We start from the raw sequence: 11,595 nt of genomic DNA, 5'->3' as shown, positions 1-11,595 counted from the left end.
CAGTCTGTGAGTCAGAACAGCCGGCATTGTAGTCTACTCTACCAGGATCAGGAAACAGTCCTCCATAAAATGTGCTGCACACATCTGAATATTTGGGTTGAACTGTTCTGGAACAGTGCTGTAAATACAACTTAACCACTGATTTCTATTCGTGTCCTCTTTTGGAAGACCAAACAAAGTAGTTTCGCTTTCACAACGAAACGCACACGACTCCGTCATGGTGTGCACGACATGGCGGCAGCAACAATACTACAGCGAGAATAAAAGTTACGCCTTCTTTCTTTGCATGAACATTTGGGCGGCGTTATGCAAATCTTCCCACATCGTGACGTTGACATGTGAGGGCGTGTTAGAACGAGCCGTTTTAGGTAGGCATGGTTGACTCTTAACTTTTATAAAGAATATCTCTTTGGATTTGAGACTTTAGTCTTTGCAACTTTACAGATCTTCTTTATGCACCAAGAGCTTGTAACACTCCAAAGAGAAAGGAAAAATTGAAATCGCATCATATGACCCCTTTAAACTAAAGAATCAAATCAGCTGATTCATTGAAAACATTTCATTAAACTGTTCATTAAACTTGAAAATGTCAGACTCCATTACAATTGCATGGAAAAGAGCGAACAGTACAGTCTTCTGAGTTGCTCCATTTTGTGCTCCACACAAAGTCATGGTTTTGAAACTACATGAGGTTTAGTAAATAATAGCCGAATTTATAAGTGAACTTCAATTTTCATGAACGTTGTGTCCTTTGTTGTGCTGTGACCTATGTGAGCGGTTTGTTTGTGGTGTGGTTTGCTTTGAAGGTGAATAGTGATATAATGAGGCTCCATTAATGCTCTTCAGATGTTCTTTCCATGATAGAATCTAATAGCTCTGATCTCCAGGCACTATTAGTGTGCGATGCCCAGAATAATGTAGCCTAGCTTGTTGCCCTCTCATTACTTGCAATCTGTTTCTTTTAACTGCGTGAGTCTGATCTCATGCTTTCACTCTTCAGTTGGAATTTGTCTATAAAAATAAAGTGATAAAATAAGTGGAAGGTTTTCCTGTTGTGCAGATGGGCAGCTCTGGTATTGTTTTGTTGATCCCGTCTTGAACACTTCCAGGATTTTGCTGCCTTTTAAGGCACTGTTTTTCAGCAGCATATACAGTAGAGAGCAACACCCCAGCAGACAGACGGCAAGCTCTTCTCTGAACTCATGGTGAAGCCTCAAGCTGTGCTTATACGCCTAGTTCAATGGCTTTTTAATACACTAGGAGCACATGTGAGCCGGATCATTGTCATTACAGTCAATCAGAACTTCAGTGAAAGTCAGCATCATGTTAGATTTGCCAACATGCTGTTTCTGCTAAACTAGCCTTGGGAAAGACATGCTCTTTGCTTTCAGCCTTTAACCCAGCGGTTCAAGTGCTCTTCAGCTGTCATTTTAGTGCATTCTGCCCCCTGCTGGAAGTGAACAGACATCGACTCAATTTCCTTCTGAAAACATCCAAGACTATTAAAACCTGTCTTTTTTTTCACTTTTCAATAATAATAACAATTAAAACAAAGCATTTATAGATATATAGATTGTATGAATTGTAGATATGATCTTATTTTATAAATCTACATTCTAGATAATCTAGAATCTAGATAAATATCTAGTTTAAAGTGTGCCAGATGCAAAGTAATCTTTTTTATATCTATATTAATATTTGTCAAATGTATTGAAAAAATAATCTAGAATCTAGATAAATATCTAGTTTAAAGTGTGCCAGATGCAAAGTAATCTTTTTTATATCTATGTATTAATATTTGTCAAATGTATTGAAAAACATTTATACAATTTTCAGAAAAGTTGAGATATATAATTTTTAAAATTGTTTTAGCGCAAATTTTTTAACTGTTTTTTATTGTAATAGACTATCGTTATTATTAAACATGTTTTTGAAATTTTTCAATGTAAATTGTTTTTAAAAATAGCAAGTTTTTAATGTTTTCCTAGGGTAATATAATTTCAGAACAGATCATTTGTGAACCCAAAAAGACTTACTGATCATGATGCAGTCATGAGGGTCCTCTTTGTGATATAATATCTTGTTTTGCCTTTTTAAATGTTGGTTATTTCTGGCAAAATTGATTTGGTTGGCACAAGTTTTTCAAATGTTATATTTTAAAACTATAATATTTTACTACTATACTAATACTGCTGCTTCACTGCATCTTATTCATATACTGAAATACTTTCAAGAATTTCAGCCTTTTATTTATATCTCTTTTTTTATGATTTCAGTATGGTTACTCAACCATTTTTTGCCATTTTGTTCATTTAGTTCAAATTAGTCACAGTGAATCCATAAATTGTAACTTATGTTCTCTTTATCTGTGCACAGACTGAGGGGTAGATGCATCACCAGGAGTGAGCGCAGTATGAAGAAAGCAGGAAGGCCAGTGGGGAATAAGGCAGCAAGTGGAGGAGGTAAAGGTGACGCAGTGATAGCTGGAACCTCTGCTGGCAAAAGCGCTGTTAAGAGCCCTACCACAGCTCCGCTCTCCAAGGTAACATTCTCTTGCGCAGATCAACAACTTAAACTAATATTTAAGTCACTCAGTTATTGTTGTTTTCTGTTGATTTGTTCATCTTTGATTAACAGGTCAAAAGCAGTGATGATCTTCTAGCTGCTATGGCTGGGAGCAGTGCAGGGACAAACAGCAGTGTTGCCAAGGGCAAGAAATCAACCTCTACTCACTCAACGTCCTGTGGAACAAACACTAATAACCCTGACACAAAGATCAAGACCACCTCAGGTATTTAAAGGTTTTGTTTAATTTAACCAGTAACCAAATAACTATTTAGCATTGTTTAGACTACTGTTGAAGTTTCAGCAGTGCGATGTGAAGTGTTTTGTTTATTTGTTCTCGTATTTGACATTATTTCTTCACAAGGTCCATCTGGCAAACGGACATCTTCCACGGCCTCCAAGGAGTCAAACTCCTCTCGTGATCGTTTGCGAAACTCCAGAATCTCCAGCAGTAAGAAGCAGTCATCCACTGGTGCTTCTGATCGAGCCCAGCCCAGGCATTCCCGTGGACTGGCCCAAACCTCAGACTCAGAGAGCCGCATGAGCAAATCAAAGTCTGACGGACAGCTAAGTGATAAAGTGGCCCTGGAGGCCAAAGTAAAAAATCTGTTAGGTCTGGCCAAGAGCAAAGACGTGGAAATCCTGCAGCTACGGGGTGAGCTGAGGGACATGAGGGTTCAGCTGGGACTGCCTGAGGTTAGATCAAATTCACATTATAACTATGAATAAACAAATGAACAAAACAAGATTGTGGTTGTAACATAATATTTTACTTTTATTAAAAAACTTCTGACAATTCAGACTTTTCATAATGTTCTGTGGTACTGTAAATTCAGCAGCGGCATGGCAATTCAGGAAAAAAACTAATTCAGCCTATATTAAGTACTACTCTAACTGAAAATAAAATCTATACAAACTACCAAAACACATTGCACAATCAAAGTAAAAATTTTAGTTTTAGGTAATCCAATGCATGCTTTGTTTTCTATAGCAATTTCATAGATATGGAATCCAGTTTCTGCCTTAGAGAAGAAAATAAAAAAGGTATTTGTCCGCTTAAGTTTAAAATAATGGATGCAAGTCACATTGTGAGATAAAAAGTCATACTATGAGATGTAAAGCCATAGTTACCTTTTTATTATATATATTTTTTTACTCTGAGGTGGAAATGGGCCTCCATAGTGAATTGAATAAAGGATATCTCTATAGTTTTTAAAAAGTCATAATTTGGTCAGCCATATAATCATACTTGGGGAAATTAGGATGTGGATAGTGAGTTTAAGTATTTATGTGGTGCGACAAGTACCAGTGAATAGTGTTGGTGCATCTGTAATGTGACAACTGATTGTGCTATGTCCCTTAGATTAAAACTACTACTTTAGATTAAAAGCCCTCACCATGATGTTATGTTGCTCCTAGGAAGATGAGGAGGACGAGAGGCCACCTGAGAGGGAGGCGGCTGCAGTGATCACAGCTGCAGATGTGGAGTCGACGTTGCTGCTCCTGCAAGAGCAGAACCAGGCCATCCGTGGAGAGCTCAACCTGCTTAAGAATGAAAACCGTATGCTAAAGGACCGCCTCAATGCTCTTGGCTTTTCCCTGGAGCAAAGACTGGATGGGGCTGAGAAAACCTTTGGCTTTCCCTCCGCCAGTGCTGAACTTGCCTCCTCTGGAGGTGGTGGAGGTCATGGAGACTGTGCTACTGCGGCCTCCTCTGTGGAGGGATCCGCACTAGGCTCCATGGAGGACCTCCTTACGGGAGGCCAGCGAAGTGGCTCAACGGACAACCTGGACAGCGAGTCCAGTGAGGTCTACCAAGCGGTGACCTCCAGTGACGACGCTTTGGATGCTCCCTCAGGCTGTGGCTCCTCGTCATCATCTGAGTCAGAAAGTGGCGCTCCAGCATGTCGCAATTCCTCTCGTAAGGGGAGCAGCGGAAACACCAGCGAGGTGTCAGTGGCGTGCCTTACAGAGCGCATTCACCAGATGGAGGAAAACCAACACAGCACGGCTGAGGAGCTCCAAGCGACTCTACAGGAACTGGCTGACCTGCAACAGATCACGCAGGAACTAAATGGCGAAAATGAACGCCTGGGAGAGGAAAAGGTCCTGCTTATGGACTCCCTCTGCCAACAGAGTGACAAACTGGAGCACTGTGGCCGTCAGATCGAGTATTTCTGCTCCCTTCTGGACGAGCACGGCGTGACCTACTCAGTAGACGAAGACATCAAGAGTGGCCGATACCTGGAGCTAGAGCAACGCTATGTGGAGCTTGCAGAAAATGCTCGTTTTGAGCGCGAGCAGCTCTTAGGTGTGCAGCAACATCTGAGCAATACTCTAAAGATGGCTGAGCAGGATAATGCCGAGGCTCAGAGTGTGATCGCAGCACTGAAGGAGCGCAACCATCACATGGAGCGACTTCTAGAGGTGGAAAGGCAGGAGCGGTCCGGCATGGTGGCAGTTCTGGAGGAGTGTAAAGCTGCGGTCAGCAACGACCAGACTGAGCTGAGCCGCTGTCGGGCATTACTTGAGCAGGAGAGGCAAAAGGTTGCAGAGCTTTACTCCATCCACAATGCCGGAGATAAGAGCGACATCCACCAGCTTCTGGAGGGGGTTAGACTGGACAAGGAAGAAGCTGAAGCCAAAGCCGCCAAACTACAGGACGATTTGGGCCATGCTCGCAATGAGGTGGCATGTCTGCAGGACACCATCAACAAGGTGAGCTTAAGCACTTGTTCAGTTGCTTTAAGAACAGTTAGGAGCCTGTTTGACTACTCCTTGTTTCCTTTTGTGGTGGTCCAGCTGGACGCCGAGTACAGGGACTTCCAAAGCGAGGTGCAGAAAGAGTTAACCGAGCAGAAGAGGGCTCTAGAGAAGCAGCGGAAGGACCTGCAGGAAAAGGAGACGGAGATTGGAGACATGAAGGAGACCATTTTTGAGCTGGAAGATGAAGTGGAGCAGCACCGAGCTGTCAAACTTCATGACAACCTCATCATCAGCGACCTAGAGAGTGAGTTTGAGTTGCACATCCTGATTTTGATTTTCCACATTCTGCACAAATGTTTCATGCTTTTTAAAGGGGTCATATGATGCGATTACAATTTTTCCTTTCTCTTTGGAGTGTTACAAACTCTTGGTGCATAAAGAAGATCTGTAAAGTTGTAAAGACTAAAGTCTCAAATCCAAAGAGATATTCTTTATAAAAGTTAAGAGTCAACCACGCCCTGGTGTTGTCACGGTACCAAAATTTCAGTATTCAGTACCAATACCAGTGAAAATCCACGGTTCTCGGTACCAATTTCAGTACCAAAGCAAAACACAAAAACATGCTAATTAAAAAATTTGACTATACTTTCATTTAATCCAAACTGTGTACATATTTAATTTTAAAGGGCTTTTGAAAACCTTCTGGAGTTATTCAGCCAAGAATAACAACTAACTACGTTAGCTAAAAAAAAAAAAAATCCCAGAACTGCTTTTCTGACTGATATGACACAAACAATGTTAACCATTTGTACATTCTCTAACACACATATTTTAGATTCACAATTCATTTAAAAGCCTCTGGTGTGTAAAAATAGTAAATATCATCATGTACTCCTGTTTTTTTTTTTTTACCCTAATAAAAGTTATAGGAGCATTAAATAGTTAATAAACTTCATTCTAAAGCTCATTATACTAGCGTTAGCCGCACTTATGCTAACGATTAACTACTCTAATAACAGCGTTCATTTCAATCCGACATTCAAATTAAAATATTGAATAATATTCATAACAGAAGCGGTGTTTCCCACACACTTGCACTCTATTTGTGGCGGCATATATATGCAAATTCATTCTCTGCCAGCAGGAGGCGCTTGTAGAGGGGGAGAGATAGAGGTTTCCCCAGTAATGGCTGTAATCAAATAAGCGCTGAGCTCACAAACTGCTCAGGCATTACAAGCAAGATGAAATGAAAATGACAGTCGGTGTCCTTCAGAAATACAGTGATATAAAAACACCCGCACCGGGTTTCGACTTTGACACCTGCAGTGCGCATGTTTATTCAAGGAAGGCAAAGCCTTTTGGAAAATCTATTTGTGGCAGTGAGTTTTGATATTGTGGCGGGCTGCCACAAATAAATCAATGCATGGGAAGCACAAATATTAAAAATTAAAATGAAACTTAGCTGCTTGCTTGAACTCTCTCATTTGATCCGGGTGTCTGTCTTTAAAGTGTTTTGTTAGTTTGATGTGTTTCCTCACATCGCCATGTCTCAGTGCTTTTATGAAGAGAGCGCATTTGCGCACCTTTCGGATAGCGCATCAAGAACCGGGTTGACCGGGTACTCGGTACCACCGGTACTTAAAAAACCTGGTACCGTATCGTTTTCATTTTTTAAGTACCGAATTGGTACCGAAGTACCGGGTCTTTTGACGACACTAGATGCAACAAATGCCTCGTTTATAATGGGTTTTTAATGTTTTTGTCTCGTCGCTCCGGCCGGACAGGGCATCACAATATGGTAAGGGGCGTAACATTTCGGTCACACGCTTGAGGTATTCGGCCAATCACAATGCACTGGATAGCTGGCCAATCAGAGCACACCTCGCTTTTCAGACCGATGAGCTTTGTAAAAATCGATGCGTTTCAGAAAGGCAGGGCATAGAGGAGAAACAATAATGTACATTATGTGGAAAATAATGTGTTTTTTGAACCTTAAACCACATAAACACATTACATTACATTACACCAAATACACAAAATAATGTTCTTTTTAGCAATGTCATATTACCCCTTTAATGATACACTTGCCCAATCTTCTACCTGGAGATCTGCTTTCCTGAGTAGTTCAGTAATACACCTGTTTGTAGTTATCAAGTGTTTCTGAAGATGAGGATTAGGTGGTATAGGTGTATTTGATTTGGTTGGAGCTCAACTTTACAGGGGAGTAGATCTCCAGAAACAGGATTGGGAGCCCCTGACCTAAACAAATTTATTTTATGCTGAACTGTTCAACATAGTGTTGCAGAATGAAATCTGATCCACTTGCATAAGAAGAGACTGTCAAAATCACATGTAAAGCAATCAACCAAATAATTTTGTTTTACATGTCATTTATGGGCAGGTAAATATAAAATAGACGATGCCATTTTTTGGACAGAAAAAAACCCCTTAAAATATGGTTTTACAGTGTCCATGAAAAGTTGTAAGCCTCCAGGAAGCTGCCTTGCAGTCAGGCAGTCTGATTGGAAATTTTCACAAGTGCTTTTTTTCAGTTTTGTGCAAGATGCATCAGACAATGTGAATCTGGTTGTTGGAGGTCCGGGCACATGCTATGTTCAACACGAGAAGAGACTCTAATTGGTGTATCTTCCTCATATCACCACATGGTGGTGCCAGTTGTTTAAGGATGTGGTTTACTTATTGTGTTAGTAGTATGAAGCAGCAGTGAATGAATATTTTTTTTTACCATCACTTGACTGCTACAGATCACAAATATCATTGGAAATCATAAGGAGAGAAAATTTCTTCTATTTACTTGTCACCTTTTATCCTTTGTGGTGACATTTAGAATGAGATTACATAATCACTGTTGCTACAGTGCATTTATTTTTTTATGTCCCCCATGTGAACCCTGTGTGCTCTCATTTCACATGCTCACTCGCTCTCTTTCCGGTTTCCTGGCAGATTCGATGAAAAAGCTTCAGGATCAGAAGCATGACATGGAGAGAGAGATAAAGATACTGCACCGCAGACTCCGGGTGAGTGAGGGCAGGGGCAGCAGTTCATGCAGTCATCTGAGGACCCAGCTTTCATAGATAGAAAGAATAGAAATCGTTTGAAAGAATGTCTTCAGATTTTGAGTGTAATGTCAGGATAAACCCACAGGAAAATCTTAATTTCATACTAAAGAATTCACTTAACACATTATTGATGGACACCACTTTTTATGTTTATTAATTAATGTTTGTCTTAACCCACTAATGTCCAGATCTTTGTCATAATCTTTGTCAGAATTTCTGTCCGTATGGTTGTCTGCCAGTTTGTTTGTTTTAAACATCTAGAATCATCCCAGTGTTCGATAATTCAGCATGTTTAGGTGCCTGTGGTCTTAAATGGGTTAATGCATGCCTATAATTATTCTTACTAAACCTGTGCCTCTGTGCTTGTGCATTTATGTATGTTCAGGAAGAGTCGGCAGAGTGGCGTCAGTTCCAGGCAGATCTGCAGACTGCTGTGGTCATTGCTAATGACATCAAGTCAGAAGCTCAAGGGGAGATTGGTGACCTACGCCGCCGCCTGCAAGAAGCCCAAGAAAAGAACGAGAAGTTGAGCAAAGAACTAGATGAAGTTAAAAACCACAAGTAAGTGTTAAAAGCCAGTGCATAGTGTTGTGCTGCCAGTCTGTGAAATGCTCAGTGACAAGCAGAACTTGATCCTCTTTTTTTTTTTTTTTTTTTTTTTTTTTTGGTGGTGGTGGTGAAGTTACTTGTTTTTAACTAGTACATTTTTGGATTATCTTAGAAGACAGCATATTTTACATCCTATTGTTTGGGCCAGCCTTGGTGGCATATTTTTACAGGAATTATCTGAGAGCACCTTTGTTTGAGTTTAATTATATTAATGTAGCAGATGAGGGTCACATAATCATTTCAATTTAATAAAGACTTTCCTGTCTATGAGGAGACAGAGTATCCATGTTTAAAATATGACTCTGTAATGTCTCAAAGGCAAGACGAGGAGCGTGGACGTGTATATAACTACATGAATGCTGTTGAGAGGGACCTGGCTGCACTCAGGCAGGGCATGGGACTGAGTCGACGCCCCTCCACATCCTCCGAGCCGTCACCCACCGTTAAAACCCTCATCAAAAGCTTTGACAGTGCCTCACAGGGTACCTCACCATTTTTAAACATTGTTAAATCGCTGGTTTTATTTCCGGCATGTTTAATGGTCTCAAAAGGTTGATTTAATCTGTTTTGGTGTGGTCACAGGTCCTGGAGCTAATGCTACTGCAGTCGCTGATGCAGCCACCGCTGCTGTAAGCACAACCACGAGCGCCCCCTTACCTCGCACACCTCTCAGTCCCAGCCCTATGAAGACCCCACCTGCTGCTGCTGTCTCACCCATGCAGGTATCTCAGAGTTACACAATGACACACAACACAGTGATGCAGAGCGACTTATTTTCATTGTGAAGGTCAAACAGTAGCATTCTGGCTCTTTTCCTGCTTGTTGAACCTCGGAAGCCTCTGAGATGGCAGCACTTCCTCCTCTTTTGGGCCTCTTGACATTTCTCACAGGATTGGCTCATTCATGAGAACTACGGAATTTCCATTGTGGGATGGTTCTGTTTCCTTTTACGTTTTATTTCTAGTGCAACCGCAACTGCTGATTCTGTCTGGTTGTGAAACTGAGTTTTTGCCAGTAAGCTAAGCTGTTAACGTAGCTTAAGTTAGCTGAAGGCTAACTGAAACCACAAACAAAGAGAAATGTTCAATTTTCTAGCTCATCACAAGAGCTTTCGTAACAATTTAACCTCATGCCAAGCTAGTAGGCTAAGCTGTTAGCTTGCAAACTAAAAAATATTAATATTTAATTTGTTGTGACATTTTTTTCTAGCTCGTCAAAAGAGTTCCTAAGCAGTTATTGCTATGCCAAGCTAGTAAGCTAAGCTGTTAGCTCGTTAACTGAAGAAGGGAAAAGGCTAAAGGGAAATGTTTAGTTTTTTGTAGCTCATCAAACGAGCACTCTTAACAATTTTGCGCTATGCTAAGCTAGTAGGCTAAGGTGTTAACTTTTTAACTGGGGACTAACTGAAAACACAAATAAGGAAAATGTTTTGTTTGTTGTGACAATTTTTTTTTCTAGCTTATCAAAAGAGCATTCTTAATTTAGTGCTATGCTAAACTAGTAAGCTAAGAGACTAACTAAAACACAAAGGAAGGGAAATGTTTAATGTTGATATCTTGTTGTTGAGACCTTTTACAAGTATCAGGTGCCAAGTCTTATTACAGCTTCCTTTATTACTATTTTTTTCAAGTGCAGAAAAGCGCATTTGGAGCTCTTACATGAAATGGAGATATTAATCTATCTCCGTAGTGGCGTAGAGTGTATGAGATATTTCTCTCTTTATGACTTTTTCATAATCCTGTCTCCCCTCAAGTGGCTCTGCTGTCGTTATTCAGGCACAGTTATCTTTTGTTTCAGATCAGACCAGTTGATGAAAAAAATGTAAGCTAATATATTAAGATGATTTACATACTGTTTATGTTAATCACCTACAGAGACACTCCATCACTGGCTCTATGGCTGCTGCAAAGCCCCTCTCCTCCCTTACAGACAAAAGACCCAGTTACACGGACATCAGCATGCCAGGTAACAAACACCACAACATTTCTCCTTCAGTCTTTCAAATGGTCATTATTTGTAATTATATCAATTTTTCAGTACACTGACTGATTTATTGCCTTTTTGATTTATTGATTTGATTTACTGATTCAGGTCATGCCAGCTTTTCCTTTTAGTAGCCAATGGAAATGCCTGTCAGCTTGTTGTAACATCTAATTTATTGAATAAGAGTACAACATATTTGTCATTAAATTGTGGTTTCTAAAATAAAATTGCGATGAAAGGGCTAATAAGAATATTCATTGTGTTTCTAATATGTTTTATAATAACTTAGCAGAATAGCTATAAGAATTATAGCAACAACTTATAGACCATTTATTTGGATGAATCTTTGTAAGGTCATGTCGAATATGTTGTAATAATTACACAAATAATAATTATATGTAATTAATAAATTATGCCTAGGACCATGTAAAAATAATCTATTCTATTTATTTATAAATATTTATTTTTCTATTTATACTCTGCTCTAAAATATTTCATCCATTCAAAATTATTCTTTGTGATGCAATGTCTATAAAATGATTTTTTTAAAGACTTTTCTAATAATCACAAAAAAATGGAAATGTGTTAGTCAAAAGGTGTGGTGCTCCTGTTGTGCCACTCCACCCTGACCTGGTGAATGAACACATTTTTC

At 39.8% G+C, this 11,595-nt stretch overlaps 1 protein-coding gene across 5 annotated transcripts in view; it reads left to right on the top strand.

Annotated features, from left to right (window-relative positions):
- The window catches only part of LOC107689269 (cytospin-A-like), a 30,077-nt gene that overhangs the window by 12,323 nt on the left and 6,159 nt on the right, over positions 1 to 11,595 (top strand). For 3 of the 5 annotated variants that reach the window (XM_016487211.1, XM_016487209.1, XM_016487213.1), the window contains exons 2-11: positions 2,377 to 2,542; positions 2,638 to 2,791; positions 2,930 to 3,261; positions 3,985 to 5,283; positions 5,368 to 5,575; positions 8,236 to 8,309; positions 8,737 to 8,912; positions 9,279 to 9,442; positions 9,543 to 9,682; positions 10,835 to 10,925. In XM_016487211.1, the coding sequence (XP_016342697.1) occupies positions 2,414 to 2,542; positions 2,638 to 2,791; positions 2,930 to 3,261; positions 3,985 to 5,283; positions 5,368 to 5,575; positions 8,236 to 8,309; positions 8,737 to 8,912; positions 9,279 to 9,442; positions 9,543 to 9,682; positions 10,835 to 10,925 (2,767 nt within the window). In that variant the 5' untranslated portion in view covers positions 2,377 to 2,413. The remainder of the gene's footprint in view (positions 1 to 2,376; positions 2,543 to 2,637; positions 2,792 to 2,929; positions 3,262 to 3,984; positions 5,284 to 5,367; positions 5,576 to 8,235; positions 8,310 to 8,736; positions 8,913 to 9,278; positions 9,443 to 9,542; positions 9,683 to 10,834; positions 10,926 to 11,595) is intronic. The other 2 variants (XM_016487212.1, XM_016487210.1) reach the window with 1 other exon arrangement.

Source organism: Sinocyclocheilus anshuiensis, unplaced genomic scaffold (genome assembly GCF_001515605.1).
Source record: "Sinocyclocheilus anshuiensis isolate Anshui unplaced genomic scaffold, SAMN03320099.WGS_v1.1 scaffold1255, whole genome shotgun sequence".
Classification (NCBI taxonomy): domain Eukaryota; kingdom Metazoa; phylum Chordata; class Actinopteri; order Cypriniformes; family Cyprinidae; genus Sinocyclocheilus; species Sinocyclocheilus anshuiensis.
Note: the sequence above shows the minus strand (reverse complement) of the source record. Positions and strands in the feature narration are given on the sequence as shown.